Source organism: Lissotriton helveticus, chromosome 1_2 (assembly GCF_964261635.1).
Source record: "Lissotriton helveticus chromosome 1_2, aLisHel1.1, whole genome shotgun sequence".
In the NCBI taxonomy this organism is placed as follows: Eukaryota; Metazoa; Chordata; class Amphibia; order Caudata; family Salamandridae; genus Lissotriton; species Lissotriton helveticus.
The window spans coordinates 452,018,041-452,031,815 of NC_136058.1; the positions used below are offsets into that span (position 1 = coordinate 452,018,041).

Consider the following 13,775-nt stretch of genomic DNA (forward strand, 5'->3'; position numbering starts at 1 on the left):
CCTTGATCAGGCACTCAGCATTTTTCTACGCCTTATCTTGCAGAATATGTCTTCAAATACAGGCCTTCCCTCCCTTATCCCGTGCTGCCCAATGACCCCTCATTAGGAGTAAGCCTTTCTACTTTGTGTTTGATGTTGTGTTTGTTCGGTATTGTCATGTGTTGAATCAAGAGACAATTATCACACTTCGCTATGTCCTTCACCTATAATGACATGATTGTTGCATAGTCACGCACCTATAGATTTCGGATGCATGTGAATGACTAATTAATCTCAGATTACTACCACAAAGCACACTACGATTGATAGGTGTGTTAGGAAGACATTGAGGCTTTTCTGCGCCAATAATTGATTACGATATTTTTTGAGCTGCACTGTGCACCCCAGGAATAATGCACTATAATAGTCCGCATGAACTCAGTATGGGATGATTCATGAAGCACAAAGACAGGAGACTCCGTCACTTCACTACGTTGCAGGCTTGTAACGAGTTTTATTGTGATTATTACCTTTCTCTCTCCACAGGTCTTTTTAGGATAACCACCACCGGGTTATACCTTTATTTGTTTGTTTTTTCTGCCTGGTACCACGAATTTTGTTACCTAGGCACAAAGGAATGTCGGCACGGCAGGGTGTTAGTGTACCCTGACCACCCGTTTCTTTGATTTGGTCCTGAAGAAAAAACGGTAATTCCCATTACGGTTTGAAACATGTAGACCCACCACATATTCTCCAGATACATTTGGTCATAAACATACCTGTTATTGTATCTACACCCACATTTTATTATTGTCCAGTAGTCTTAAGAATAAAGTTTTTTCCAATAAGTCATACCAGGACAATTTTTAACTCACCTACTTTTTTCTTTTTCACACCCATCACTCACATACCAGCTCCACTGTAGTTCAGGTGTTGTAGCACACCTTGATGGCACTCGGTCATCGAGGTGGCCCCGATGATGAAGCATGTCACCGACCAGGTCGGTGAGTGAGGGGTTATTAATAACCAAAGAAGGACTTTTCTTCTTTTTGATATTGAATCATCCCGCCGGAATCGCTCTTTGAGCACCTTTTCTGGTGGTACTCCTTATTTTGTTAATTAAGATACAAAATGGCGGAGTCCACAGAGCCAGCAGGGCAAAACGGAAAGGAAATGCCGACTTCTCAAATAGTCTCGGAAGGACTTTTTACTGCGATCAGGACCATAGGCAGCGAAGGTCCGCCGGGCAGGGAGCACGTAGGGAAAACCATCGGTAGTTGCGGGTGTAGCATAAATCGGGCCAAAAGAATCTTAAATGAGCCAAGGCAGGCCGCCGCTCGGGAACCTCAGAACGATGGGTCAAGTCCTCCACCGGTATCAACGGATGCAGGTCACATGTCACAGGGTCGTCGTCCGGTCCCAGGCAAATGTTTTCCAGCTTTACCGCGAGGCGGAAATACGTGACGGTAAGCTGGATATGGAGCGCCCCTATGGCGGCCATGATGGACCCCAACAATGGTGCGCCATCCGTCCCCTCCATCCCCCGGGCCACAGGGACGAAGCAGGACTCGAGCCCCGGACTCACTTCGGAGGCTCTAAGCACACACAGAGCAGATGTAAACTGCGGGCGCTCTCACCACCGGCAAACACTACACCCTCTTTGGCCGCGGGGGACAGCCCTTCGACCCCGTCTCCCCAGCAAGGTCTCCGGGCGGCGTCCCCGGACCGCGGTTCAGGATGATCGCCGTCCGTCACGATAACATATCTTCGTCGCCTATTAAAGACTGGATTGCGATGCAAAGTCTCAAAATCCGAAGTCGGAGGACCGGACTAGACCCCGGACTCACAGCCGCTGTCGATCTACTGCAACCCGGGTGGGCCGGAAATCGAGGTCCCGGCGGCAGCCCTGGAATAGGCCAAGAACAAAACACGACAGAACTCTGTCACCCAAGCAGTTAGGAAGACCGGGTTTGCACTTACGGTGTCAGGCAGACTTCACACACCCAGGCTCCCGGTGGTGGTACAGGATGAATAGCAGGATATACGAGCCGCCGGCGGAGGTCGACGGAGCCGGGAGCTTATGCGGCCATCTTGGATCGTTGCGTAGCTCCTCCTCGACGCTGTTGGTTTTTAAACAATCCACTGGTACCCTGTCAACCATTAACCAGTGGATGTGCGTTGACCTTTGAAACCATGTACGCATGCGCTGCTCTAGGAAAATGACCTCGTGGAATCGCTCTGGAAGCGTGTGAAAAGGCCTACGGCTTGCGGTTACGAGCAGCGGCGCGCAGTGTGCCATCTGTTTTGTGTCAGATTTCACACGAGTGCACGCACCACTCGCGGGACGCTGCAGCTTCTAAAAGTTCTGAGTTTGCTCCTGAAACTGATGCTCAAGGGGCAATCTTTCTTACCCTGGTTTCACCCTTTCTTCCACCCTGTTCCTTAAACCTGCTCTTCTGTGTTCCTTATAATGTTCTATTATCTCTTCCCATCTCTTGTCCTTTATTCGAACTAAGCCCCCCCTCTCTCTAGTTCTCACGTTTACTAATTAGACGCATTTGGTTTTAATTCACTGTAAATCGAGTCAAATGATTCGATTCAGTCACAGAAGGAGTCACACACCAGAGTTAGTATTCTGTAAGAACACAGTCAGTTCAGTAAATGAAATAAACCCAACAACACAGAGAATTGGTCACCCCATCCAACAGACGAGAGGCTGCGCACAATGCTCGCACAAGTGAAATGCACTCATTGTCTGACATATTTAGCACTGAACCTCCCTGATTGGCTTTGGTTCAATATTTATGTACTTATGTGGTATCTGTAGAGCGCAAACCTACCCTAAAGGCAGCTGAGCACTATACACGGGCAAAGGTAAAGGAAAATCCATGAGTGATCGGAGGGGTGTCTGGGTTCAGGGAACAGAACAGAAGTCTATTGTTATTGCATTGTGATGTAGTGTTATTTTTTAAGGTGACTTGTGTTCTGCACTATGCTAAACTCGAGCAGAATTAAGGGTGTTGTCCCCAGATCCTGGGTGCATGCATAGATGGAGTCCGCTTTGGGGTATCACGATAGATACCACATAATTACATTGCACTAAATGCAACATACACTCCAAATAATAGCACTTAGTGCAACATGATTACATGCCACATAAATACACGCCACATAATTACACTCTACTGAATAAAACACACTCCACACAATACCACTCAGTGCCACATAATTATATGCTACATAATTACATTGCACTAAATGCAACATACACTCCAAATACCACTCAGTGCCACATAATTACACCCACATAATCACACTCTACTGAATGCAACATACACTCCACACAATACCACTCAGTGCCACATAATTATATGCTACATAATAACACTTCACTCAATGCAACATACACTCCAAATAATACCATTCAGTGCCACTTAATTACGCACAACATACTTACACTCCACTCAATGCAACATAAATACACTCCACATAATACCACACAGTGCCACATAATTATTTGATACATAATTACACTGCACTCAATGCAACATATACTCCAAATATTACCACTCGGTGCCACATAATTACTCTACTGAATAAAACATACACTCCCCATAATACCACTCAGTGCCACATAATTACACGCCACTTAATTACACTCTACTCTATGCAACATTAATACACTCCACATAATACCACACAGTGCCACATACTTATATGCTACACATTAAATTTCACTCAGTGCAACATATGCTTCAAATAATACCACTCAGTGCCACATAATTATACACCACATAATTACACTACTGAATGCAACATGCCCTCCAAACAATACCACTCAGTGCCACATAATTATATGCTACATAATTACACTGCACTCAATGCAACATACACTCCAATTAATGCCACAAAATTACACTCCACTGAATACAACATACACTCCCCATAATACCACTCAGTGCCACATAATTACACGCCCATAATTACACTACTCAATGCAACATAAATACACTCCACATACCACTCAGTACCACATAATTACAAGCCACATAATTGCACTCTACTCAATGCAACATAAATACACTCCACATATTACCACTCAGTGCCACATAATTAAACACCACATAATAACACTCTACTCAATGCAACATAAATACACTCCATATAATACCACTCAGTGCCACATAATTAACCAACATAATAACACTCTACTCAATGCAACATAAATACATTCCATATAATACCACTCAGTGCCAGATAACTACACGCCATATAATTGCACTGTACTCAATGCATCATAAATACACTCCACATAAATGCACTCTATACCACATACCACCAATTAGCATAAATGCACTCCACACCATGACACAATTTTCCTAAGCATAATTTCACTCAACACCACAGTTCCAGGCCACACATTTAAACTCCACATTTCCAAAACACACTGCTTAATTACACACCAAAGAACATGTTTCAACTCCACAATCCACAACATACCTCCAATCCACACCATATATTGTCACCACCTGAGCACTAGTCATCCTTCACCACCACCATTTCGTATCAGTGCATCACCTAATCATCACGTCAGTCTGCCCTGGAATCTGTTGATTCTCCCCTAGTGTCCGTCCGCTGCTCGTGTTCTAATTAAATTACTGTTTTCCAACCTGCACTCCCCCGTTATTTATGTCCTGCTTTCCCATAATAAAAAAATTATAACAAACAAGCATGAGAACAGGCAGGAAAAAGTTGCCAGCCGTGCAAGTACAAAAAAACTAGAAGACAATTTTTATGTTAAAATCTTTTTTTATCAGGTTTTTCAGTTGTATATAATGTTGTCTTCGTTTGTATAAACTTAAAAAAAATGCTTAACACTTTTTATTATAACTTTTCAACAAAATTCACAGCAGCCATAACGCTCTACAACATAGCCAAAAGTTCTGGCTAAACACATAAGGTCCCAAAGACGAGACCCATTGGCTATGACAACGCTTGTTTTAGGGGGTTATGAAACATAGCTGGAATAGCTAATTGGCGGGCCGTAGTAGGGTTGTTTAAACTAGCTGGTTGGGTAGAGCGTTGTGGGGATTTAGTATTTGCTACATGGGTGGTTGTATCTGTCACTAATATGTCCTCGCACTCGCTAATGCGGGTGTCTATCCTATCCAGTACACAGTTACTCCCTGCATGTTTCTGTATCTTCCTAGCCTTTTTCCCTTTACTATCCCTCCCGCCCCTCCCCCACTGCCCTCCATAGTTTTCCCTTTCCCCGTGCTACCTCTATAGTGCAAGTTAAGTCTAAAGCAACCTGTCTACACAATCAGCAATGAACAGGCCTCTTGGCCCCGTGGACAATGAGAACCCGCAGGCCACCCGTATACCGGCCCCACAAACCCCTCAGGAGAGAGAGCGTAATTATTTAGAATCAAAGAGTAGTTTGGGCAATGCTGGGAGATAACCGCGTTAACAGTACCTTGACTTGTCCACGACAGTTCTTGAATGCCCAGCGAATCTGAGTTGGCAAAATGCCTAATGCCAGTGGAAAGGGGGGTAGCCCTGCCCTGCCTCTTCCTGGCAATGAGGGCAAGGACGGGACAGCCCTTGGCCCAGGCTTCGTCCGCACGCGTACCGCACTGCGGGGGGGGGAGGCAGCGGTATAAGCGCGGTGACATCAAGGTATGCTGGGGCAGGCAGTCCTCACACTGAGGTTGAGCGCCTTGGTAGGCTGATGGCACTAGCGGCGTTTCCGACGTGGACCCTGGAACTCCTGTGCCACCAGGGTGCTGCGCAGAGCTTGTGGTGTCCCTTGCTGGTGATAAGATAGCTTGCTCCCCTAGTGCCTGGCCTGTGCTATTGCATTGTTTGTATCAGATTCACCTAGTGCCTGGCTTGTGTTATTACATTGTTTGCCTCGAATTCTCCTAATGCCTGGCCTGTGATATTGCATTGTTTGCATCAGATTCTCCTCGAGCCTGGCCTGTGTTATTGCATTGTTTGCCTCGGATTCACCTAGTGCCTGGCTTGTGTTATTGCATTGTTTGCATCAGAATCTCCTAGTGCCCAGCCTGTGTTATTATATTGTTTGTATCAGATTCTCCTTGTGCCTGGCCTGTGTTATTGCATTGTTTGCGTCGGATTCTCCTAATGCCTGGCCTGTGATATTGCATTGTTTGAGTCCCGTTTTCCTAGTACCTGGCCTGTGTTATTGCACTGATTGTGTCATATTCTTGCAATGCCTGGCCTGTGTTATTGCATTGTTTGCATCACTTTTTTCTAGTACCTGGTCTGTGTTATTGCACTGTATGTGCGGCTTTTGGTATGTTATTATTCCAATAGTTGCTGCTTTTCTAACAAACATGGTACCTTTTATCCCAATCAAGTGCATGTGACTGCAAGGACACTTCCTGCAGTAACAATCTACTTCCTATTTATTTGGCAACAGACAGCACAACATGTCTGCCAGAGATGCTGTAGGGTCAGAAACAGTACATAGGTAAGTAGGTATGATGGAAAACAAACTATTGGGTAACATTTTAAACGAAGAAGCTGCTGTGATAGACGGCAAAAAATTCATGTCAAAACATCAGCATTAGGACAATAGTACATGGAACAATAATGGTAGATATATTTACACTTCTGTGCAGTGCGTGTCACTTAATGTTCTTTTCTTCCACTCTCATGAGATGGTTTTGCAAGCCAACTCTGAGCTCACTGAGTGTGGAGCTTCCACGAATCCCGGAGACAGGCCGTTCCAAAGACGGTAACAGAGAAGGTTGAAAGATCTGAGTCTTCATCCTGGAATATGGAATGGTGATCCCTGAGGGGGTGTGGGTGGTCTGTGTGTTGCCACGGCTGTCCAGGGGGTGTAAGAAAATGTCAGCAATTTGTGGAGGGCCCTCTTTTGCGTGAGAACCACCCAGCTTCATGCAATACAGACTTGAGGGTTTGTGTCTGCGCAGGATGAGTTACATTCTGATAGTAAAATGGAGGACCTTGTCCAAAGGCGATAGATGTTGCCAAGGATTAACATCTTCAGTTACGACAGATAGAGAAAGTCCATGTATCTCGAGGAGCTTGAAAAGCTTTCTGCACTCTGCTGGTGCAGGCAGGATGTTTATTCTCTAGTTGGCATTTGCCAGGGGATGTTCAGATACAGTGGGTTAATTAAACCTTGCAGCAGCACTTGTAGCGTGGACTCTTGGAGTCTTGTAGTATGTGTTAGATGCGGAAGAACTGTCTTAATGTTCTACGGAGCTCAGAAAATCCAGACTTTCTGGGCCAGAACCGGGTGCTGTAAGCTGCACTAGTTTCAGGGAGATGGACAGATGTTATGGCGATAGGAAACCCCGACAAACCACAATAATGTTCCACTCTTCCAGGTTAGACGAAACCAAAAAGGCTTGAACAAAGGGAGCTGTTGAAAGTGTCAAAGGTGACCTATGAACAGCAAGGTAAAGACAGGAGTTGGTATTTGAGATAATCTTAAGTGAATAGGAAAGAAATGAGAAGTGTGTGAATGGAGTTACTTTCGTTGTATACTTCGTAAAGAGTTACTGGAAATTTTGCAGCCCCGCCTGGTCCATCTCTTTTTCTAAACTCTATTGTTGTTTGAATGAAATCTTGACCGTATGCATCTATCTTAAGCAAAACCTTAAGCACTTGGGAGCTCCGAGCACCCTTACTTTGCTAAGTTACTCAGTGAACACTGTTAAATCACCTAGTTTTCAGACATTAATAAGATGTCACCTGATCAGCAGAACATTTAGTTAAATATTTGTGTATTATGAAATATTCCCTACTAAGTTCAAAGGCAGTAAAGAAGAAGGGGCGATTTACTAAGATTTTGCGTCGTGTTTGCGTCACAAAAGTGGCACAAAAGAGTGCAAAATCTTTTTTTCCTAATTTTCTTTCCAGCAAATAACGTAAAAGTAATGTGAAGCATCGCACTGCACTGCTTCGCGTTACTTTGCACCTTGGGGCCTGCCAATGGTGGAGCATGGGCGTTCCCGTGCAACCACCCATTGGGGCAGATTTATGAGTTCTGGCGCATCTCTGCAAATCAGCAGGGATGCGCCAGAACTGATGCGTCACGCAATTCCCTCCTTGCGGCACCACAGATGCGTCGCATTTACATTGCGGCGCACCATGGTGCAAGGAAGGGCAGATGCGTGACGCATCTTGTGGTGTACGGGAGGCGCATTGCTGGAGTAGCGTCGCAAGTGCGACGCAACTCCTGCAATGTACAGAGGCCACCCATACATAACGTGGTGCGTCACTCCTTACGCCTGCTTCAAGCAGGCGTAAGGATTTGACCCAACAGCGTCGTAAAACTGACTCAGTGAAATCTTATAGATTTCACTACATCAGTTTTATGGGGCTTTCCTACGAGGGAACGCCCAACCTGCGACAGAACGCCCACATGAAACCTGACGCAGGTTTCATGTGGCGCAGGGCTTTACAACGTGACGCATCTGCCTAGATGCGTTATGTTATGTTATGTTATGTTATTTAAATTTCTAACGCGCACAGCTGCCCCAGCAAAGGGGCGTCCTGGCGCTTTTGACAGGCACTGTAACATAACACATATTATATTAAAAAGGGAAGGTTTTAATCGCCTGCCTAAAGGCGAACAGGTCATTAAGGGCTCGGATGGATACCGGGAGCGAATTCCATAGCCCTGCTGCGAGCACCCGGAATGAGCGGCCGCCCATTCTGCTCAATTTGAAGCGGGACAGACTGCCAAGTGGAGGGCCTCTGATCTTAATGATCTCAGAGGGATGTAGGGGGTAAGTAGATTGGCAAGTGCCAGCGGCGAAGAAGATTTCAAAATTTTAAAGGCCATTCACAGCGCCTTAAACTTGATCCGCTGTCTGACCGGAAGCCAATGCAGGGCCGAGATGGTACCTGACACCGAACAATGTCTAGGGAGGCCCACAATGGCTCGCGCCGCGGCATTTTGTACCCTTTGGAGCCTAGAGGCCTCCGCCTGATTCACCCTCAACATCAGCGAGCTACCGTAGTCCAGTCGGGATAGAATCGACGCCTGGACCACAAGCTGTCTGGTGGGGGGATCAAAATACTTCAGGATCGGCCTTATACCCCGCAGGATGCCGTAGCACGTGGCACCTGTCTTTTTGGTGTGGTCCATAAAGGAGAGCGCGGGGTCCAACCAGATGCCTAGATTTTTTACTCCGGACGCTGGAATTGGAGTGACGCCCAACTCTGGTGGCCACCACTGCTTTCCCCATAGCTCAGCGTGCTTCCCCAACACCAACACCTCAGTTTTGGTGGCATTCAACTGTAGGCAATTTGTGCGAAGCCAGCTTGCTACTGCCACAAGTCCCGCACGGAATCTGGGAGCCTCCACCTCAGGGTCTCCACTAAGTGTCACCGCCAGCTGCGTGTCGTCTGCATATGAGGTCATCACCAAACCCCACTGTTTGACGACCGCAGCTAACGGTGTCACGTTGTAAATAGGTTGCAGGGATGCGCCACGTTTCCGTGCCATTGCGTGACGCAACGGCAGCGTAAACGTGGCGCAAGTCTGAAATAAATCTGCCCCATTGTTTCTCACGCTAAACTCAATTTACCAAATACAGTAGATTGGGTTTAGCGTGAGAAAACTGCGCCCTTTTAAACTAGGCGCTTGGAAGGAGAAATGCTTTAATTTCTCCTTCCTTTTCTGAATTTGCATGCGTGCTGCACTGTGCAACATGCATACAAGGTTGGAAAAGGTTTCCCTCATGTCTAGGCATAGTATTTTGTACAGGAAGGGTGTCCTTCCTGTAGAAAACCTATGCTGGGCTCACACACACACGCTAGCGCTCAGGTGCTAAGGTGTGTGCATGGCGCAGGGCTGCTGTAATCAGTGCCGGCGCAAGGGAAAGGGAAGGAGAGAGCCATATCTTTGAAAATATGGTGCTCTCCTGCTCCCTCCCTGTCATGCAGTGCAGCCTCGCAGGGGGAGGCCTGCGCCACATTGCGTGGAGATTTGGTAAATCTCCCCTGAAATGTCTTTTACAACCAGATAAATATTGTGATTTCTCATTCTATTTTGTTTCAATTTAGTAATTTTAAATATCTTTACATCCTACAGATAACAAGCCTTGAATGTATGAATTGACCATCAATAATAACGCGAATGCTGTAAATCTTCAATAATAGCAGAAATATTGAGCTACAGTATTCAGGAAAACATCAGCGCAGTCGGCGACAGAGGAACCTGCACACAAACTGACAGATCCCGGATGAAGCATCAAGGGCAGTTCAGTGATTGTAAGAGTCTGAGCTGTGCACCTCCACGCCACAAGACGAAGAAATGACCTTAGGAAAATTAAGGCAACAACAATAACAAACCACCTCCTGAATAAACAAGTGTCAAATACTAACTTTGATCAATGTATCGGTATGATGTGATTACCGCAGTGCTCTATTTTCTAAAATGAAGACAAGCCATCATTCCGTGCTCTAGGTGAATTGTAAACTCTTTCTGGCCAAACCACAGTAACAAGCGAAAAGCACAACAGAGCGGAGCCAGACAACTGACGGGTAAAGGAAAGAGGAGCTCTTCTATCTACAATACAACAGACTGTCCCAATTTGCACCAGCCAGAAGGAAGATACATCTTTACCTGCAAACGTCCACAGCCATAATCCAATCTAAAGGCACAATCCCCTACAAAGACACATTCTACGTATTAGGAGTGTGGCAAATATTTGGTGGCTATTGTATTTTATTGTTAAAACAGAAATCAAACGTGCAAAATACTGCACACATTTAAAGTGTGTGAGAAATCACAAGTGCTTTATCAGCCATGTTGGCCCATCAGGAACTACAGTCAAGGGATATAGACCATTATATACCCGACCCACAGACACTAACCAAGAAAGAAGAATCATACACATACAGCAAGAGCTTTAGTTTGTCATCACTACTCAAGCTTCATCAGCACACGTACACAGGACAAAAACCATTCAAGTGCAGTGAATGTGTAAAGTGCTTTAGTCAGTTATCACACCTTCAAAGACACAATCAAACACACACAGGAGAAAAACCATTCAAATGCAGTGAATGTGGGAAGAGCTTTAGTCGATTATCAAACCTACAAAGACATCAACAAACACACACAAGGGAAAAACCATTCAAGTGCAGTGAATATGCAAAGTGTTTTACTTTCTCGTCACACCTACAAAGCCATCTGTCTAACCACATAGGAGAAAAAAAATTCAAGTGCAGTGAATGTGCAAAGTGCTTCAGTAAGTCATCACACCTACAAATTCATCTGCGAACACACACAGGAGAAAAGCCCTTTAAATGCAGTGAATGTGGCAAGAGCTTTAGTCAGTTACATCACCTACACAGACATCAGCGAACACACTCGGAGGAAAAACCATACCAGTGCAGTGAATGTGGGAAGAGCTGTAATCGATTAGAAAATCTACAAACACATCAGCGAACACACACAGGGGAAAAACCATACCATTGCAATGAATGTGAAAGCATTTTTAGTCGTTACTCAACATTAAGGATTCATCAGCAAACACACACAGGGGAAAAACCATACCATTGCAATGAATGTGAAAGCATTTTTAGTCGTTACTCAACATTAAGGATTCATCAGCAAACACACACAGGGGAAAAACCATTCAAGTGCAGTGAATGTGCAAAGTGCTTTAGTCGGTTATCAGACCTAAAAAGTCATCAGCGAACACACACGGGGGAAAAACCCTTTCATTGTAGTGAATGTGACAGTAGTTTTCACAGCTCTTCAGCATTAAGGTATCATCAGCGAACTCACACAGGAGAAAAAACATTCAAGTGCAATGAATGTGTCAAGAGCTTTAGTAAATTATCAGTACTACAAGGTCATCAGCGAACACACACAGGGGAGAAACCATTCAACTGCAGTGAATGTGGGAAGAGCTTTAGTAAATTATCAGTCCTACAAATTCATCAGCGAACACACACAGGGGAAAAACCCTTTCATTGTAGTGAATGTGACAGTAGTTATCGCAGCTCTTCAGCATTAAGGTATCATCAGCGAACTCACACAGGAGAAAAACCATTCAAGTGCAATGAATGTGTCAAGAGCTTTAGTCAATTATCAGTGCTTCAAAGACATCAGCGAACACACACAGGGGAAAAACCATTCAACTGCAGTGAATGTGCAAAGTGCTTTGGTCAGTTATCATACCTAAAAAGTCATCAGCGAACACACACGGGGGAAAAACCCTATCATTGTAGTGAATGTGACAGTAGTTATCGCAGCTCTTCAGCATTTAGGTATCATGAGCGAACTCACACAGGAGAAAAACCATTCAAGTGCAATGAATGTGTCAAGAGCTTTAGTCAATTATCAGTGCTACAAAGACATCAGCGAACACACACAGGGGAAAAACCATTCAACTGCAGTGAATGTGCAAAGTGCTTTGGTCGGTTATCATACCTAAAAAGTCATCAGCGAACACACACGGGGGAAAAACCCTATCATTGTAGTGAATGTGACAGTAGTTATCGCAGCTCTTCAGCATTAAGGTATCATGAGCGAACTCACACAGGAGAAAAACCATTCAAGTGCAGTGCATGTCTAAAGAGCTTTAGTAAATTATCAGTACTACAAGGTCATGAGCGAACACACACAGGGGAGAAACCATTCAACTGCACTGAATGTGGGAAGAGCTTTAATCACTTATCAAACCTCCAAACACATCAGCGAACACACACAGGGAAAAAACCCTATCATTGTAGTAAATGTGACAGTAGTTTTTGCGGCTCTTCAGGATTAAGGCGTCACCAGCAAACTCACACAGGAGAAAAACCATTCAAGTGCAATGAATGTGGGAAGCGTTTTAGTCTCTTATCAAACCTTCAAACACATCAGCGAACACACACAGGGGAGAAACCCTATCATTGTAGTGAATGTGACAGTAGTTTTCATGGCTCTTCAGCACTAAGGTATCATCAGCGAACACACACAGGAAAAGAAACATTAAAGTGCAGTGAATGTGCAAAGAGCTTTAGCCGATTGTCACATCTACAAAGTCATCAGCGAACACACACAGGGGAAAAACCCTATCATTGTAGTGAATGTGACAGTAGTTTTCGCAGCTCTTCAGCATTAAGGTATCATCAGCTAACTCACGCAGGAGAAAAACCATTCAAGTGTAATTAATGTCTAAAGAGCGTTAGTCAATTATCAGTTCTACAAAATCATCAGCGAACACACACTGGAAAAACCCTAACATTGTAATGAATGTGACAGTACTTTTCGCGGCTCTTCAGCATTAAGGATTCATCAGCGAACACACACAGGAGAAAAACCATTCAAGTGCTGTGAATGTGCAAAATGCTTTAGTCAGTTATCACACCTTCAAAGTTATCAGCAAAAACACACTTGGGAAAAACTATTCAACGGCAGTGAATATAGGAAAAGCTTTAGTAACTTATCAAACCTCCAAACACATCAGCGAACACAGAGACTCTGGAAAGAACTTAAGAACATCAAAAATAATATTGACCCCTTAGAGACAAAGACAAGAGCAGAACAGTGCAGTTATTGTGAGAGGAATGAATTACGGAAAAAAATTAAATTCAAATTATGTGGGACATTGAAATGCCAGATGATAGAAGACCGGACTAGCAGTAAAGAAGGAAAACAGATAACAGTATTTGCAGAGTTATAAAAGTGTTTGTTTCCAGTGATTGTTCACTTCCGTACACATAGCAAAGCAGCATGATGTACCAGGATACACAGTGGGAGGCTAGCACAATGTGGACTAAAAGAAAAGAAAAAT

General features: G+C 44.6%; 1 protein-coding gene across 1 annotated transcript in view; it reads left to right on the forward strand.

The window, feature by feature from the left end:
• The window catches only part of LOC144807707 (uncharacterized), a 53,189-nt gene extending 39,815 nt beyond the window's left edge, over nt 1-13,374 (forward strand). Inside the window, exon 2 of the mRNA XM_078673351.1 lies at nt 10,079-13,374. Coding sequence (XP_078529477.1) covers nt 10,796-13,153 — 2,358 coding nt within the window. The 5' untranslated portion in view covers nt 10,079-10,795 and the 3' untranslated portion in view covers nt 13,154-13,374. The remainder of the gene's footprint in view (nt 1-10,078) is intronic.
• Nucleotides 13,375-13,775: the final 401 nt, after the last annotated feature.